This window comes from Nesoenas mayeri (genome assembly GCF_963082525.1).
Source record: "Nesoenas mayeri genome assembly, chromosome: 4".
NCBI classification, from domain to species: Eukaryota; Metazoa; Chordata; class Aves; order Columbiformes; family Columbidae; genus Nesoenas; species Nesoenas mayeri.
Window position 1 is genome coordinate 14,883,638 of NC_137540.1, and position 19,373 is coordinate 14,903,010.

At 37.9% G+C, this 19,373-nt stretch overlaps 1 protein-coding gene across 2 annotated transcripts; it reads left to right on the forward strand.

Annotated features, from left to right (window-relative positions):
- Positions 1-27: 27 nt before the first annotated feature.
- Positions 28-15,841, forward strand: LOC308040141 (UPF0462 protein C4orf33). 2 transcript variants are annotated; one of them, XM_080343999.1, is made up of 7 exons: positions 28-82; positions 3,725-3,914; positions 5,778-5,838; positions 6,031-6,082; positions 6,187-6,386; positions 8,029-8,166; positions 15,757-15,841. In XM_080343999.1, the coding sequence occupies exons 2-6, from the start codon at positions 3,734-3,736 to the stop codon at positions 8,126-8,128; spliced, it is 594 nt and encodes a 197-aa protein (XP_080200125.1). In that variant the 5' UTR covers positions 28-82; positions 3,725-3,733; the 3' UTR covers positions 8,129-8,166; positions 15,757-15,841. The 2 variants fall into 2 exon arrangements, with proteins under 2 accessions (XP_080200125.1, XP_080200124.1); XM_080343998.1 differs by lacking the exon at positions 15,757-15,841 and having other exon boundaries at positions 8,029-11,156.
- Positions 15,842-19,373: the final 3,532 nt, after the last annotated feature.

Here is a 19,373-nt window from a genome sequence, read left to right on the forward strand (position 1 = left end):
GAGCGCTGCGGCGGCAGGAGGGCGAAGCAGAGGCGTTCGGTTCGCCCGGGAGCCAGTTTCGTTACAGGGATTGGCTGGAGGTGTAAGAACTCTGTTGTTAAACTTACCTAAGAAATGTATGGGTTAATGACAGGCGTTTACGCGTTGAAATTCTCGTCAGGAAATGCTGCTGGTGTAGCCTGGAGTAGCCGTGAGGCAGCCGGAACTGGGAGCAGTTTCAAGCCCTGTGGGGGGCTCCTGTGTTTAGTAATGCACTCTGAAGTACAGCAAAAGCTGTTGTCTCTGACACGGTCTCCAAGTACTCCCCTGTCCTCTTGGAGCGGTTAAGAAAAACACCAATAGAATTACTTCCGCCTTGCTTTTGTCGGTGTTACTGAGGTTGGTAGGGTTTGAGTGGAAGACATAAATCCCTTGGGTGAGGAGAGACGTGAGGCGATGGGGGCGGCAGCAGCTCTGTCCTTGCTGTGCTGCACTGTGGCTGGGGTCCGGCTGCAGCAGCTCTGTGCAGCCTGGGGCTGAGCAGTGCGGGTCATTTTAAACGGCTGAGAAAGTACTGCCTGCAAAGCTACTGCTTTTAGCGTTGGCATCTCTTTACAGGTCATTAACAACTGTCTGAGGTGTAGTGTTAAAAGGTAATTAAAGGTCTACTGTTGTGGTTTTAAATTACTTTTGCACCATTACTATGTGTTGCTATTTTTATTGTAATTGAAAAGCATTGTAGTAACCAGCTTACCTAAGTCTGTGCAATGTAATAAACTCAAGACTTGCATGGCTATTAATTTGGAAAAGTCTGAGCTCTGCTGTTCATCAAGTCAAATAACTTGAGCACTGAGTAGACCTCTAATGAAAGCTAGTGGATGTTTTGCAATTTTCCCTATTTCGTGGTTATCTTTAAAATTGCCTGTTCTTACAATTAAGAGTAGTATTTGTTTTCAAAAATATGTCAAAACTTCCATCCGGTTATTTCAGTACATGATAAGCTCTTCCTGCGGGAGTTAAGTTTTTCACCAAAAAAAGGCGTTTGTCTCATGTAAGTATAAATAGCGAACTGATAAGTATTTTATCTTCGTTTTTACACACGACAGTTACAGTAGTGTCTAAATTGGTTTAGCAGGTTCTGTTATTTCGCTGTTGTGTGGTTTGGTTGTGGTTTTTTTTTTTAACTTGGTATGTTGTGACTCTGTTCCTGAGACAACCTTTCAAATCTCGTGCACAAAGAGAAGCTTCACATTCCTTACTTCAGTTGGAAATTATAATAGCTAGTTGTGCAGTTCTGCCTGGATTTTAAGATATTCCTGGGCTACTTTAATTAGAAGGCTACGTTTTCTTTAAACACTATTGAAATCTGTCAGTATTTTCTAATAGGTATTTCAGATATTTACCTTGGCCAGTGAGTGCAAAGAGTTAAATATATTAGCACAAACTGGAAATACAGTAATAGAAGGAAATACCAACTTCTAAGTCTGTAATGTTATTTTAATAGGGCAGTATAAAATGGATTCGTAACACTTTATTAGCTTTCTTGGATATACCTGTCTGCTCTTAAACTTTACTCTTTGAGTAAGTGATCCTGCTTGTGTTGCTCTGTCTTGTTTCCTTTCACAGTAAGTGCGTGTACAGCATATAGAGGTCCATTTACAGGAATTTTCCTGTTCATTTCAAAAACCACTAGGAAGGGTCTTACCATCTGTGGTTACTCCATGCTCATGCTGCTTGATGTTTGCAGCTTAGAAAATTAAAAGCACAATACTTGTCTGCATTTCCTGTGGATTAAGATTTTCTAGATGACTTTAAGGTTAGATAGCCCATTGAATATGTTTTAGCAGCTGTTTGTATTGTGTAAGGGGCTTGTTGTTTAATACATTTTTTGTGTTATTTAAAATATTTGAGGGTGCTGGTTGACAGCCATGTGAATATGAGCCACCAGTGTGCCCAGGTGACCAAGAAGGCCAACAGCATCCTGGCTTGTATCAGGAATAGTGTGGCCAGCAGGACTAGGCAAGTAATTGTGCCACTGTACTCAGCACTGGTGAGACCCCACCTTAAATCCTATGTTCAGTTGGGCCCCTCATCATAAGAAAGACATTGAAGTACTGGAGAGAGTGAAGAGGAGGCAACGAAGCTGGTGAGGGGCCTGGAGCACAAGTCTGATGAGGAGCAGCTGGGGGACCTGGGGCTGTTTAGCCTGGAGAAAAGGAGGCTGAGGGGAGACATTATCACTGTCTACAACTACCTGACAGGAGGTTGTAGCATAGAGGGTGTTGGTCTCTTCTCCCAAGTAGAAAGTGATAGGACGAGAGGAAATGGCCTCAAGTTGTGCCGTGGAAGGTTTAGATTGGATATTAGGAAAAATTTCTTCATGGAAAGAGTTGTCAGGCATTGGAACAGGCTGCCCAGGGAAGTGGTGGAGTCACTATCCCTGGAGGTCTTTAAAAGACGTGTAGATGAGGTTCTTAGGACAGGGTTTATGCTAGAGTTAGGTTATGGTTGGACTTGATGATCCTGATGGTCTCTTCCAATCAAAATGATTCTATGTTTCTATTTAACAAAACATTATTTTGTAAAAACATAGTTTTGATTTCAAGAGATGTTTTTGACCTTTCGTGGCAATCCCCCTAATTAATAATGTGAAATAGTCTGCTGGTGTTTGAATATCAAGAATACATTGTTAATGTTGTCAGAACTTTTGATAATGTTACTTTTTATATTTTTATAGGGTGGAATTAGTAATGCTTATTAAATGCCCCCAGAGTGTGACTGGATGAATGTTCTCTTATGACTAAATTAGAGTTTTACAGAAACATTGAACTTCTTCTAAATCTGCCTGGTACTATTACAGAATGCCCAATTAAAACAATGTTTCCTAAATGCTCTGGGGAACTAGAAGCTGAGGAGCTATCAATCCTTGTCTTGAGGATAAGATGAAATACTTGGTCTGTAATGTGGGAAAAAAACAAAACACCAAACTAAAAATTCAGAAGTTAATTATGATTATAAGTCAAAATTATGATGGTTCTATTATTTATCAATGTAGCTAAATAGGTGATGGAATTGTTCCCCTGGGGAATATAGAACCTTCTATGTTTTGGCTTTGCCCATTTTTATCTAGCCTGTATTCCTGTTAAAATAAAGTACCCGTCTGAGCTTAAGCCTGTTCTTAAGGTTTGTGCAGTTATCTCTAAATAACAGTAGCTGTTGGAGTGCAGTGTGCCCTGTTCTTGCTGCTCTGCAAACATCCAGTGTGTTTAACAAGATGTGCTTGCAGTTTTAAAATCCTTTAGTTTGGCTAGTTTGCAATGACTATCAAGAAAAGCTTCAGCTAATTGTTTCATCATCTTGCATCTCACATTCATAGAAGGCTTTTCTCAATGTATTTTCGTTATGTTACGAAATCATCTAGGACCATTTAGTGGAGACTGTTTTATCTATTCTCTTGATAAATACTTCTGATAGTTTTGGAAGGTGTTTATTTAAGTACATAGTTGAAATGCCTTAAGCTTGGTAAGACTTCAGAGTGATTTGTAACCATACAGGTTTAAAAACCTATGAAAAGTATTCATGTAACTGTTTATTTAATTGCTTTATAAAGCTAAACTATTTCAGCTCTTCTGTTGCCATGACTGACTGTAAGAAAGTGTGCTTTTTTCCTGGCCAAGCAAATAGTGCAGTTGATGGTGGACTGGAATGAAATCTTCTTTGACAGAAACTTTTCTTCTTTATGTAGTACAGGAAGATGGAATTTAGAATTAAACACACATGGGATGGTTTACCTGTGAGCCATGAGCCAGTAACAATTGGGCTGAAGTCAGACAATGCAGGACTGCTAATGGAAGTTAATGCTCCATTCTTTAATGATCCTCCAGCACCACTGGGAGAGCCAGGGAAACCTTGTAGTAGACTGTGGGACTATGAGGGTAAGTATAACTGTTCTGTTGCAAATATCTGATCTGTGTCAACACTGGTGTTCCTCTGTAGTTAATACGCCTGGTCTTTATTTAAGGGTCTATAATGTTTGTTGTTTTTTTTTTTTTAAGTGATCTAGTGGTTGTGAGTGCATGACATCTAATTCAATTCAGTTTATTTAGTCACAGTACTGCTTTTAAAGATCAGATCTGAAATGTGAAGGTTTTCCTTTCTCTTATATCCTGAGGTCTTTGCGAAAGAATTTAGTTGCAATCACTGTAAACCCTTAAACAGCTCCATGAGTAACTCTAAGCCTTATACTATATTCAGCTGTAAACTATCCCAAACTGTATCAAGAGTGATGCTCTTTTTCTAGGTAGTTAGTTGATTTTCATCACTAACACTCCTGGCTGTGAGGTGAGTGGTTGTTTTATGGTAGTGCAACAATACAAATGACTGTGAAAAGAAGCAAATATGTTTTGTCACTCAGTGGCCATAAAGAAATGGAGTACAATGAGCTGGAATCGTCTCAAGAATGATGATACTGACTCTTCCTGATCCTGTCAATAGTATGGGCACTCAAACTTAGTTTATGGCTTACTGATATAACTTGTGGAATAATAGAGGCTTGACATGTTACAATAACAAAATAATTTTGTGGCATATGTGTAGAAATGCATTTGCACTAGGTAAATAGAAGTGAAATCCTAAAGACGGGTTTTACTTTTGCTTAAGAAATGGAGAGCAATAGCTAGAACATGTTTACTTCAATCGCTTTTCCAAAGTGTATTTGAGGAATACGAAGATATGAAACACAGAAAGAGCAAGTCATAAAATATGGCTCACAATTGTACCTAAATGGAATGGAGAATATCCTTATAGGAATGCTGTTTTCATTTTACTTTCCTGTCAGTACTGTCACTTTTACCTCTTGCTTTGAATAATACAAGAATTTAATGCTTCCAGCAGCAATCTACTTCCTGATTATTGAACTATTCTGATTAAAGCTATATTAGAACAACATTAGCACCTCTTCGATTTTATTACTTAAAATGTAAAAATAAAGTTAGCAATCATATATAATTATTCTAACTAAAGCTTTCTAATAATGTTATTGCTGTGAGAAGCACCGTTATAGTGCTACTTTATATTCCTGAGACGTGATCCAGTAGTTACACCTGACTTTCAGTGACATGTGGAATACTGATCCCTTGTCCAAAGTACCAGCCACCTACAGGACAGGGAAAAGCCATTTGAGCTAAACACTTTCTTACTATTTCTGAGATTTAGCAGACTTGGTTGTGGGCTGTGTGCTCTGCTGTGAGTGTATGTTCCTCTTTTCATCTTTTTTTTTTTCTGCTGCTCTGAACCCTCAGGCTACCAGCAAACATAAGACTTTTGCACTTAAGTGCTCTACCCATAGTGCCTACTGTGAGTATGATTGACTAGAATTGCTCTGTCTTGGTCAGTTTTGTTCACAGCAGGCATACTAGTTGAAATCACTATGTGCTGATGCTTTTCTTACTGCATTGGCAGCTAGTGGTTGTTAATAAACCTGCCATTTTTCTGCTGCATCAAGATCAGTATTTCCAAAGCTAGAGTTGGTAAAGTAAATAAAATTAGTACAATGCTTTGTAAAGCTCTTTATGGCGATAGGCATTAAAAAAAAGCTCTTGAAGTTACAATGATGGCAGAGGATTTTAAATAGATAGGAAGCTGTCAGTAGCATGTACACAGCTAGACAAACTCTGGCATGGCACAGGCCAAAAATGAAAAGCAAGATTATTTTAGAGGGATATGAAGGTGTCTAGGATATTTTAAAATAGTTATTATAAAATACTGATAGCCTGTGTTGTGGGTTTTTTTTTTTTTAGTTGTTGAAGCATTTTTCCTGAGTGACAGAACTGAACAGTATTTAGAAGTTGAACTTTGTCCGTAAGTACAGCACTCTGGCAAAAGTCACAAATGTTAATTTGCATTTCCAGTTATAATGTTTGTTAGATATATGTATGACGAAGACAGGGTACCAAAGTTGTTGCAATCCGAAGAATGTGAACGTTTGTGACAAAACAGTACGCTAATAATTTGGCATGATTTTAAGAAAATTGTGTTCTGATTTCTTGACAGCCATGGACAACACTTGTTGCTGCTGCTTTCTGGCAAAAGAAGAGTTTGGAAAGTAAGTGGTCAAGTACATTCATAAGGTACAGAAAAGATATTTGGTTTTAGGTACCTGTTGCCTGATTGGGAGATGATGTTAACTCTATTTTTCTTCTTTACCAGGAAGAACTTCCTTTAGAGTTTGAGGTGACCAGAATGAAAACCAAATGGGAGGGTAAAGCTCACCTTCCATGGCACTATTTTCCACCGTGCACTAACAAATTCAATGCATTTGCAATTCATGGCTCAGGAGAAGAGAGAAAGTATGAAGCGCTTCATCCTGTGCCTCGACATGAACTACAGGAAGGACAGAAACCAGATTTGTAAGCATGAAATTAGCTTTTTCATAGAATAGTTGCACCATTCTTGGAATACTTAAAGCAAGCTAACCTGGTTTCCAGACTAAGTGCCAGTAGGATTTTAACTATACTGCTCAGCCCCAGCTCCACTGGCACTGTACTTTGTACAAGGCCCCATAGCAGATAGCTGTAACCAGTGCTTGATTGCTGGGTTATCCCCTAGCTGCACAGCAAGTGATACATTCGGCTCCATTGGCATGTGTTTTATTACCTTCCTCAGCTAAATCATAGATAGGTTGTTCTATATTTTCCTTGCCTCCAGCACCTTCTGAAATGTTGTTTAGTGTTAATTTCACTAGGTACATTTCCAGTAAATCTCTTTTGCTTCTCCTCTACTGTGATAAATGACCTCACCTATACAGATGGTTCCATATTATGGAAAAAAATGGAAAGGCAGACTAAACTGAAAAGTATATTAAAAAGATACCCAATATGAGTAGAAAAAACTAGAATATCTTGATTTTTAAATTATGCTTTGAGCCTCTTTATTTTCTTTGACTGTGAGGCTGAGATGATTTGATAAAACCTCTGGACACTTCGTATAAATGAACTAGCTCTAGAGCTCCACCGTAGTTCTTATACAAACTTGTTAATCAACATAAAATGATGGCCAGGTAAGGTAAATTTTAGATAAGTTACCCTTTTTTGCCTTTCTTTAAGAAAAACTTAACTTTTGGAAGTAAAAAATAAATTGTAAGCTATTGCTAATAAAGAATATTCTGTTTAGCTGTGTTCTGTAAGAAATAGATACTTTTTTTCCTGCGGTAAACTGGAGAATGCCAGTAATATTTTTCAGGAAGGGATTATTTATATGCTTTCTGTAGTACTTCTTCCAGAAAGAACCCTTGACTTTTTCAGACATTAGTAGCAAATGCAATTATGTGAAAGGTTGCTCCTTGCTATGTTCATTGCTCTTAGTTTGTCTTCACTTTTACAAATTCTACTTACCTTTTTAAATGGGTAGTGCAGTGTCAGATGTTCTATCTACTGTTTGACAGTTATTTTATGTAAGAATTAGGAATTGGGCATGGTGTCTTCCTTCTGTTTCTGTATGGTAGCCTAAAGGAGAAACTCTTAGCAAGAACTGATTTCATAATGTTTAAATGAAATGAGCCTTGTAGCCTTCCAGAAAATATATATTTACTAGCTTTGTTATCCTGTCCTGCCACCCTCCTTTCTGTAAGGAGAGGATATCACTGGGATACAATTTTTCAATTGCTCAAGAGCTGTAAATTATATTTACTTCATTGGAATGCAGATAACTGATAAAGTAGAACAGTACTGTGCTCTTGCTCTGGCTGCAGTTCCAGGCAACATAAGGTGAGGGAGTTTAAAAGGAGGGCACTCTGTTCACTTCACTTTGTGCTGTGTGATACTTGCTCATAGCTGAGCATTTTGCCCTGTTTTATAGTACAAAATTTTCAGAAAGACAGTAGTGTTCTTATAAATAAACTCAGATTTTGGAAAAAGAACACATGGAATGATGGTTACATTCCTGCCCAAGAAAACATGAAAATAAAATTAATTAAACCTCTTGAGGATACTGCCTTTAATTAAGACACATGCTGAGACTTGTAACATTTTTGTTTATTTCTTCTCTTTGCAGTCATCGCCTGGAATTTTTTAAAGAATTGAACCTGAAAGAACTAATGGGAGAAGACTGGAAGCAGCCTGAATCAGATATATGGAAGTCTCTCTCTAATTAAATGGGTTGAGACATATGTTTTTATACAATAGCATTAAGGTTAGATGAAGGTGTGCGTAAAAAACTTGAACATTTTGAGCAGTGTTTGTAAATATCAGATTAGTAAGGCTTTCCTTGACAATGAAAGCATTGATCAATCTTAAACTGTGAAGTATTTAGGCCACTTCATTCTAAATGTGTGAAGTAAGCAATGGCTTCTGTTTCAGTTCATCTGGGTATGGAGTTTTTCATCTATATGACAGAGATGAATCTGCTTCTACCAATGAAGGGGGAAAAAAATGTGCCAAAGTTACACCTGTGTTTTCATGAGAACTCTAAGCTTCACAAGGGCAACATCTGGCTTGGAATATTTCGGCTTCTTGTAGTGGCTGCATTTCTGAAGTATTTTCACTGCTGCTTGTTTGTTTCTTGGCTGTTGAATGAGATCATATGCACTAAACTCTTTAATTGCTATCAGGAGAAAGAATGCTTCCTCCAGGAACAGAAAATAATATAGCTGTTATGGCATTTTGTGGCACAGTACTTGCATTGCAAGATGCTGGAGGTATAACACTAGCCAGCCCCTTTCCGATACCTGAAGTTTTCCTTTGTACAGTGCTGAAGGCAGAACTTAATTAGTTACTTTATTAGCAGACCTCGCTGCTTCACATTTAGTGTGGAACTTCTAGTGATATTTAGATACAGAGGGTAGATTTACAAAAGGCTTTATGCATTCCAGGAAAAGTTGCTCATAATGTTTAGTAAAACTTTTTGATGTAGCTGTGTGCTTACAAAAGCTTGTTTGTTATCATAAAGTCATAGAATGGGTTGGAAGGAGCCATAAAGATAATCTAGTTCCAACCCCCCTGCTATGGGCAGGGATACCTTCCACTAGACCAGGTTGCTCAAAGCCCCATTCAACCTGACCTTGAACACTTTGAGGGATGGGGCATCCACAGCTTCTCTGGGCAACCTGTTCCAGTGCCTCATCACCCTCACGGTGAAGAATTTCTTCCATGATCTTGCCAGGCACAGAGGTGAGACTGGTCTGTAGTTCCCCGCGTCTTCCTTTTGGAAGGTCCTTTGGGGTTTTAAGGCCTTGTCACACCGCCTTAAGGATTCAGCTCAGACACATGAGGATTTTGTTTGCAGGCCACCTCACCTTGGGCATTGTATGTGCCTACATTTCTACATACAGGCATGAATATTTTTAACAGTACTGAATACTGTTAGCTGGTAACATCCAATATGTACACTCTTGCAGGTCTTACAAATGGGATTTTTTTTTTTTTTTTTTTTGGTCTAGCATACTAAGAGCTGCTTGTTTGTGGCTGCTGACTTGATCCTTTTTAAATTAAATTAGAAAATGGGAATCTCACCCACTAAGCATATCCTACATATGAAAAGTAGGTGACTTCAAAATCAAACTTTTGGTTTCGTTCAGAATGAGGATTCAGACCATGACATGATCTTCAGTCCTGCATCCTGTTGAACTGTCACAGTATCACAGTATGTTTGGGATTGGAAGGGACCTCAAAAGATCATCTAGTCCAATCCCCCTGCTGGAGCAGGAACGCCTAGGTGAGGTCGCACAGGAACATGTGCAGGTGGGTTTTGAATGTCTCCAGAGAAGGAGACTCCACAACCTCCCTGGGCAGCCTGTTCCAGTGCTCTGTCACCCTCACTGAGAAGTTTTTTTCATCACAGTGTAGAAGCTGGTTGTTTGTGAGGAGGATTGTTTTGGGAGTCTGAGAGAATATCAACAAGTCAAAATTGAAGGCGTATATTTCAGAAGTTATACCATGAGGATGTGTTGTTTTTTTTCTCATCCTTTTGTGCAGCACTTTCTACTGAACAATTTAGAATCCCACAAGATCCTAGAAGGGACGAGTGTTCTTGTAGTCTAACATGCTGCTCAAAGCATGACTGTCGTTGAAACTAGATGAGTTTGCAGAGAGCCTTGTTGAGTTTCAAATAACTCCAAAGTTAAAGTTTCAAATGCTCTTGGTAGCCTGTTTCAATACTCAGTTACTTCTGTTACAAAAACTTACGTAATTTCCGTTTCCTGGTGCTGTGACTTGTGCCCATTGCCTTTTGTCCTTTCTCTGAGCATCTCCAAGAAGAGTGACTTTTTCACTGTAACTACCCATTAGGTTTTTGAAGATAACTGCTAGCTCCTCTCGGGTTTCTTGAAATGTTGTCATTCTCAGTTTGTCTTTTGTGACTCTCATTAGTAAGCACCTTCCCCTCAGACTGACAACATAAATGTGTAAGCTGGGTTGTAACTCAGAGCAGCAATGTTCCCAGGCCTTTCTTGTTTGTTTAGCTCATAAATGATTCTAAAAATCTTGTGTGTATCCTTAGTTGTCAAAATGCGTGCAAAATTTTGCACAAGACTGCACTTTAAGTCACATTACTAAAAGGATTTTCTGTTATCTTAGCTTCTATGCAGTAATAACCATAGTCTGGTCATGTTTTCTGTGCTATCTCTAACTTTACATGTAAATTCTGCTTGAGAGCAAAAGAAGATGAGAATATCTGCCTTTGTGAAGAATATCTTTGTGTGATTAATATCTGTGAAATAGAATGTTACTTCAGAGTTTTTGTTTGGCTTTAGAATTTCCTCTTTGTACTTCCAGTTTTATGTATATATACTTTCAAATTTAAGGATATTAAACTCTTTCAGGTGCAGACTTTGGCATGCCAATACACTGGGCCATCCAATTGGTTTTGCTCTCTTTTAATTAGACGCTATAGATTCCTTGCTATAAAGTGCCATCTGTTGAAAATTCTAAGTATTGTACTTTTAATTGTTTGGCTTTTCTACCCTCAATCTGTGTACAGTTTTCTAAAGAACGTCATCAGTCTGAAATATTGAATAATTCAATAAATGTTGATTAAAATGCTTTTTAGATACATGTAAAAGCTGCTTTTGAAATTTCAGTCAAAAGCAAAACAAAAATCAAAATTTCGCTATGTTTTTAGACTTCATTTTAAATGGTTTGTCAACAAAATGCAAGCAAATGTTGAGAATGAGTTTATTTTTTCCACAAAGATTGTCTTCATGTGATGAATGATGTTTTGTATGTAAGGGACAGTAAATCAAATAATTTATTCAGAGGCTTCATCTCGTATTCATGTGCGCTTCGAACTGACTACTTCAGATTTGACTTTGGATGCAAATTATATTAACTTGGAGGGAAATAGATTACTTTCTCTAAATAAGTAATTTAACGTAAAATAATTGTCTCTGCAGTACAAAATGTAATGCTAGACGTTTCTGAAAATGGGAATTGCCGTGTAGACATCACTTGAGGCATGCTGTTCCACAGTGCTGTCAGGTGATTCACATGTGTGTTTCTGAGCTTTAACATTCTGTTTGAACTGTAAATGCTGCCCTTCATCAGAAGGTTTTCATATGGGCTCCTGAAGTGCAGAGCTGAAACCTGTGCACTGACTTGTTTCTAAAGATTTAAAGTTAAATTAATCCTGTGGTAGAAACTTACTGTAGGGAGGAATCTTGACATAAGGTATGCATTAGATGAAAGCACAGTGTCTTGGCTCACAGTAGTGAATTCATGGCTCCTCACTGGACAGTACAATGTCTGCCAGCATCACAGCTCCCGGGGCTTTGCAGCGATGGCATCGGTGTTTGTTGAGATGACAAGCTGGTTTGTAGCCTTCTTGCTCTGATTGGCTTTTTAACCAGGTTTCATTTTACACTGGAGTCCAGTTGTAGGCTGTCTTTCCTCAATTGCCTTTTTTTCATGACATACAAACTTGAAGAAAAAACAAATTCTGTTCTGCATGGGTTCCGTGTAAGTACATGTTCAGTGATTAATTCTGGCCTAGAAGGAACATGATTTGATCTAGTGTAGCTCAGTGTGTGTATACACATGCATGCATAGATAGAGAGGCATTCAGTATTGTGCTGATTTTGTATGTCAAAGTTTTATCAGGAATCTGATACGTACAGATAAATTTTCTAAATTGTCACACTAGGTATACTTTATGTAGGATATCAATTTGATAAAATGCAGAGCTGCATGATAGAAAGCATAGATCATGCAAGTACTCTAGCCACAAATCCATTTCTCCTTGAGCACTTCTTAGCCATTGCTCTCAAAAAAACAAACAAACAAACAAAAACAAAAAACAAAAACCTACCAGTATTTGGCTTTGTGCCAGTTATACCCTGTGATGTATTAGGTCTAAGATGCAGGACTTTTATTACTTTAGAAATGGGGGAATATGCATTTGGGGTACAGAGTGGTTTTTTAGGTCTTCAAAGGCTTTAGATAACCTTAAGTATGAAAACGTCAGTGGCGTGGCAATTTTTAATTATTTTACCATATTTGGCCAGAATTCCCAAGAAAATGTGACTGTTGGGTTAGCTCTGCCTTCTTGCCTTTCTGGCAATGTTGTCATCACCTTTTCCTTCACCACGACAACAATTTTTAAATTAATTAGCCAATTGCACCTGAACCAAACAGGGGAACAGACAGCCTAAAAAGACACTGGATTCTTGCCAAAAGTGTGGATATGAACAGCTGGAGGCAGTTCTTCACTATGGTACCCCAAGCTGAGGAAAAGGAGAGATCATCTCAGCCCTTATTCTGTTGCTTACATAGAACTCAATAGTAATAGGCTTGTTTTTCTATTGTGGCCAGATAATTTGTCATAAACTTTTAATTAGTTCTTAGATACTCCTACAACTGTCCTTCCTATAGGGCAATAGAATTCTCTGTCTTAAATAGCTTATGGTATTGTGGTATTTGATTTACTGAGTTTAATGAAACACTGAGCAGTTTTACTGTGGTTCTTTCCCCACCCCCCCGCCAGTCCTTTCAGTAAATACTTGAGCAGTTAAGGCAGAATGCAGATTTGGGTATTTCCAACCACTTACTTAAAAGATGATCAGACTGAATAGCCTGGAAGACAAAAATACTGAGCCTCAAAAATGAATAATATACCTGTAAAGATAACTTTGTCTTGTTTCAACAGTTTTGTCATGTAAGTGCATTTCTAAGCTCCTTGTGATAGTATGTTTATTACTTGTGAACTTCAACATTAAAACTAGAATTCTACAGGATGCAGCCCTCCTTATAGCAACAGTGAATCTTTATAGAGTTGGTTGAAAATATCTTATGACTGCACTCCTGAAGACCACCTTGTTTTTTATGTGTCTTGCCACTAGGTGGAAGAAGAAGGTTATCAAAACTATGCCTTGATGCTAACAGCCTAGTTATCCTCAACTGTATCATTGATTTCAGAAAAAAAACCAAAAAAATGTTTCATTCAAGCAGATGATAGCTTATTTTTATTTCTTGGGACATCTTTATCAAAAGAAATACTATTCTGTGTTGTGTAGCTAGAGCTTTTATGTCTAATTTCGTACAGTAGCATATTGATGAATAATTCTGAAGCAAAGCAGGAAGATAAATTCCATGATGTGTGAGTCTGTAATAGAAAAGATAGTGTTGTGATACACAAATGACTTGAATATTCTACTGGGTTTTTTTATAAATGCCTTGGATAGTCTCTTGCAAACTTTCAAAAAAGACTGTATTTAATTCTGAAATAATATTTTCTTTTTAAATATAGCAGAATGTGTGTCCTTCAAGAGCCAAACTTGAGTGGTGCAAACACTTTGGAGTGGAAAACGGTAGCCTAAGAGGAACAGAGAATTGCTGTTCTTCAATACAAAAATGCAAAAAGAAAGTTTTCTTTAAGGAAAACTTAAGTGTCCACTGGTAGAAGTGTCTTAAATGCAAAGATGGAGCAACTTAGTCTGTCAGATGTGGAAGGTGATAATATCTAATGCTGCCTGTACTGACCCTACAGAGTTTGTGGTGGTTTTTTTTTTTTTTTTTTTTAATGCAAAAGCTCTGAAGGGGAAAAAATTTTTCCTAATGTGTTTGTATACTTTTAAATACTTTTCTTTAATATGCCAGGTCAGATGCTATCTAGTAAACTGTAACTTCATGATGGATTATATATGTTTTGTTTGCCATGGCTGCCATCGCTGCTGTATCATCTGTTCTAGTTAACTCATTAGAAATGTGAGTCAGTTAATATTTGTACTGCCCAGCAGCACTATGATGATACAGGCCTAATTAACGTGATGTTAAATAACTGTTGCTTGCTGCTCCTTTTTCCTGTGCTGAGGTGTTTTGTGCCTCTGAAAGGCACAGCACAGAATGTTTCTTGTATTTGAAATTCTGACCATGTAAAATGCTTTCAAAATATGAATAGCACAGTGCGTAATTTGCTGCACGTAAAATTTAAAAGTAGTCTTTCACGCTGCCAAAACCAATTCTAAAATGGACTTCATTGCATTTAATTATGGTGCATTTATAATAATGCTACTGAAGTTTGATAGTTAATCTGCATTTCTAGTGATGATTCCTTCCTTTTGCTTTCAGTGAGTGCTTTAGTTTACTGCAGTGTCTCTGAACAGTGCTTCAAGCCTGATTATGGAACCCTTATTTACACTGATTGTATAAGTTGCTATACACATGCTCATACAAATAGTCCTAGTGAGATCAATGCAACAGTTAAAGTATATGACAGTTATGCCTTTTTCTGTTTACTTGTTCATCTGTTGAAATCAGTATCAGTGTTATCAGGAGAACTGAGTTCCAGAAGCTAGTCCTATGTGATCATACTGCTTGATGTTGCTTGTTTTGTTTACTATGGTTTAAAACACGGAAAAGCCTTAGCTGCAGTGTCTGTGGGAGGGGTTTAAGTGATGGTTCGGGAGACACTGTTTGTATCTGTATTAGCTATGAACATACCAAAATATATTTGTGATTTATTTTCAGAAATAATGCTATAGAGTACCAGTGAGTATGTGTGTAAATACCCTCTGCCAGTTACGTAGTTGTCCTGGTTTTGTCCATCTGCCAGGGTTTATTGTCACCTTGCAGTAAACATTGACAGTAGTTTATTTACAAATACCAAATGTGCAAGAATACATTTGTAAAATAGAACTAAATTGTGTTACAATAGCCCTGAAAAATCTAAATTACTGTGCCCTCCATGCTGTTTTAAAAGCTACCTAGCCATTTAAGTGGCTTTCTTGGAACATGCAACAGATTCTTAAGAATAAAACAAAGGAATTTTTGGATATCACCTTTTTAAATTGCAGAACTTCCCTCTCTAGAACCCTTTTTTGCCAGTTTAATCTTGTCTTTCATTTCATGAGTTCGTTCTCTTGAACTCAGTCACTGCAGGCAATGAAGTTTATATCGTGGTGTCAGTAGTAGCTGTCCTGTCATAAAATTATTCATCTCTTTAATTGTAGGCAATCTAAGTGGTTTACTTGCTTCTTACTGCTGAGTTTGCTTTCATCAGCAAATTGAACATTTTGGAAACTGGTACTTTTCATGGTGCTTTATAGCTTATACAAGTCACGGTATTTATATTTAATTGTGCCTGGCACTTTAAATAATTAGGTTTTGTCTTAAAGTTGCATATTACTTTCCTAAATGTTAACAGGGTGGTCTGTAACCTCTTATGGTTGGTATCTACTTCAAATCTCTTTTTTTAATTTCAACAAAATACTTTGCTGTTTCAGAGGTAGGTAGTTCATGATGTCAGAAAACAAAAATGTGTTCTTGTGCCTTGTTATATTCTTATGTCTTACAGAATTAAATCTTGAGAGATCCATATCATTGTCAAGAGGAGTCTTTTGTAATCTCAATGGAACAGCTTTTCAGAAACTATTCTGCACATCTTCAGAAGAGCTTTTTTGCAGCTTTACAGGTGAATTCTCTGAAGATTCGGCTGGAAGTGGGAATACACCACTGGCAGGTAGAATTGTTGTCTTTCTTCCTCTCAGTGACAGGTTATGTGACAGCGTTTGTTTTTTTTTTTTTAATGAGTGATTAGGCTAGGTCTGTCCCCAGCCTGGAAAAGAGGTAGTATGAGCATATGCTAGAGGGCTACAAATTCCTGTATAGTGTTTGAATGCATGAAACTGAAGAGAAGTTGATTTATTCTAGTAGAAGGGTGGACCATCACATGAAGCTGGTGAGTGCTGTTCTCAGAGCAGAGAATGGGTGGTACTTTTTATAACATTGTGTTGCCACTGTGTGTTTAAGAAGTTTCTGTGGACTCAGTGGGAGACTGGAAAAGATACCTGGAAGAAAGATAAAAGTGTGTTTTTTACATATATAAAATCAGGTTTAAGAAATTCCCTCAGCTGAAAATAACTGGAGGTTGGGAGTGTAGTAGGATAAGGATATGCGTTCTGTACTTCCCATTCTTGCTCTTCCTTAGGCATCTTCTTACAGATAAAGGCCTCTGTGTGAGATGGATTCCCAATCTGAAACGCTGCAGCTATTCTTGTATCTGGAAACCTGTCCTGGTTTTGTTAAAAACAAGCTTCTTTTAGTGAATTTGCCTCTCAGCTAAAGCTTTCATATTAGCTGCATTTTCCTGGAAAATCAGATACATGTTTTGGTAAACATAGCAATGGAATGCAAAGTTACTGCTAAGCATGGATGCACATGGATGATGGGGCAATGAGAAACAGGTGACAAAGAAACTGACCAATGGAGTATAAAATCCCATTCACGTGAATACTTCATATAAAATTTGGGGGAGATCGCGAGGATCTCATCCCTTTTCCTTATGGCTGACATTAGGAGAGGACCTTGCTAGTCATCCCTGTGAACTGAGGCCTAGTGACAGACTGAATCCAGCTCCGTTTGCCTTCAGAGTCCAATCCAGGACTTTGGGTGCCGGCTCTGCAGTTGCTGGGACTCAAGGGAAGGAATTGTTTTGTTACTCCCTGCAGCTGTTTTTCATTGCTTACAAGTTATACCAGAACTGTGTGTTATAACTGAGGGGCAAAGCAACTCTTGTTGCTAATGTTCCCAAAAATCTCATGCTGAGCCAAGGTAATGAGAAATGGAAGAAGAAACTGCTGGAATTCAGGAAATTGGGAAGCTCAGTCTTAGCTGTTGTGGGAGGAGTGTGAACCATGAATAGAGGCTGGGAAATGCAGAGTGGGACATGGAGCTATGAAGGAAGTCTAATTCTGGGAAAAGGATACAAAACATTTTTGTGTAGCTGGACTAGGAAATAAAAGGGGATGGCCGGGCATACGTGCTTGAAGAACTAAGGGAAGGTAGGGGAGAGTACACCTGACCTGGTAAAAAGTCCAGGAGAGTCAAGCAAAAGAGGAAATGGAAATAGGGCCAGGAAAAACAAAACAAAGAACCCCCACCCCCCGCAACACCAACAAATAAATGAACAAAACCAACTTTTGAATGGCTTATGCCACAGTGGTTTTTCATCCTTTATTATTCTTTGATGGATCTCTTCAATCATTGCTACAGGCTCTTTTGCCTTGAAGGTAATAGATAAAGTGACTCCAGTCTGTGTATCAGAAATCACTGTTCAAACTAGTGTTGTCATGTTTTCCTTGTAATGTTAAATAGATCTGGCTATCTTATTTAAATTTTTAAATTGTGGAAATAAACTTCGTAGAGAGGAAGACAGCAAAATCTTCCTTTAAGGGACCTCATACTTCAAACTCTGTCAAGTCATGTAGTAGTATTGTTCTTTGGCTAGGAAATGATGACTATATTATATCTATTCAGATACTGTTGATGAGATGGTCATTAGTGAAGTCTCTGCTATGAAAGACGGTTTTGAAAGTTGAGCGCAGGCTGCTGCTTAGAAGGGGACGGCTTTGTCCAGCCAGTGCTTTTGGCTTGATATCCCTTTTGTGTTCACTGAAGAATTTTTCCAGGCATGAGGCGAGTCAGTATAGACAACACTCTGGCTATAAAGAAGCAAACAAGCCCTTTCCTCACCCAACCCTCACAACTGACCACAGGTCCTCTCTGAGAGGGGAAAAAAAACAACATCAAAACACCTTCAAAAAAACCTAAACCAAAATAAACCTCAGTTGAATTAGTATTGACATAAAGGAAGGAACAGGGACATGACATCATGTCAAGGCAAAAGAGAGAACTTCTACAATTTGAGGTATTGGTAAACATAAGGCACTTGCTTCCTTCAAAGGAAGGTGTGGCATTTTTTCTTGGTTTTATACTGGAAGTTCCTTCAGATATGAGTCCATTTTCACATGTTGCATCTCTGTGGTGTCAAGACTTATTGAGACTTAGCATTCAGGATTGGAACAGCATAGATGAGCTAAGGAGAAGTGGATTTTTTTGTTTTTTATTTCTGCACCTGTTCAGTTAGTTTTAATAAAGTAGTAAATTGACTGCTTTCCTTCTCAGTTAATCTGTGGATTTGAAACTTGGGTGAGGCTCTCCAGATCAATTAGCAGATTTAGGAAATTACATAGGAGGAAGTAATCACATTCTGCATGTGTTAGTATCACAGTGCCAAGACTTTATTTTCATTCTCCTGAGTCTACAATGCCTGAAGTGCTTAAAATCATGATAACATTGCTTATAAGGTGTGTAATTTATCTGTTAAAATGGGGACAATCACACAGATTACATCACAAGCGTTGACTGTATTTGCCCAATTTTGTGTTCACTGTTATGTGAGATGCTGAATTCTGCTCTTTGGTTATTAACACCTTCCTCCTCCATGATTCTTAAATGTATACTGAAAACCCTCTGTAGTTTCCAGCAATGTATGTTTGGGGTTTTTTGTGGTGGTGGAGGTTTTTTTGTGTGTGTTTTTTTTGTTTCTTTGTTTGTTTGTTTTTCCCCCTACTGAGATCCATTTTTTCTTTCCTGATTAGCAGGACCAGAATAGCCTCCTTAAAGTAGAACTGTGCCCAAAGATATGTGCAACATCTCTCCCTTCTCTGTTTAGCTCATGTTTGCAGCTCAAAACATTGTTTTAGCCATTGCAAGCCTTAAAAATTTGATTTTTAGGCAGAAGAATCGTCTGATCTTCATGAAACATCTCCTGTATTTTTTTCTTCACTTGTGGAAAGATGACTTAATTAAAAAAAGATGGTGCTAATTGACAGATGTAATGATTCTTTTAAGCTATTAAATATATTGCCCTTAAAATCAGGCATTCATAGGTACAAATTAATGGCTAGTTTATTAGAACTCCCACTAATTGGTTTTGTCAGCAGCTGTAATGTAACCAATGATGGTCATAAGAACTGGATTGTTTAAAATAAATCTCAAGCATTATACAAGATGGGTTTTTTTGTTTTGGTTTGTTTTTTTTCAGTAGGCCACATAAAGGGAGCCACCTAGCATTGCTTTCACATTTTCTGGGACTTGTGATCTTTTCTAACTTAATTGTGATGTTTCCTA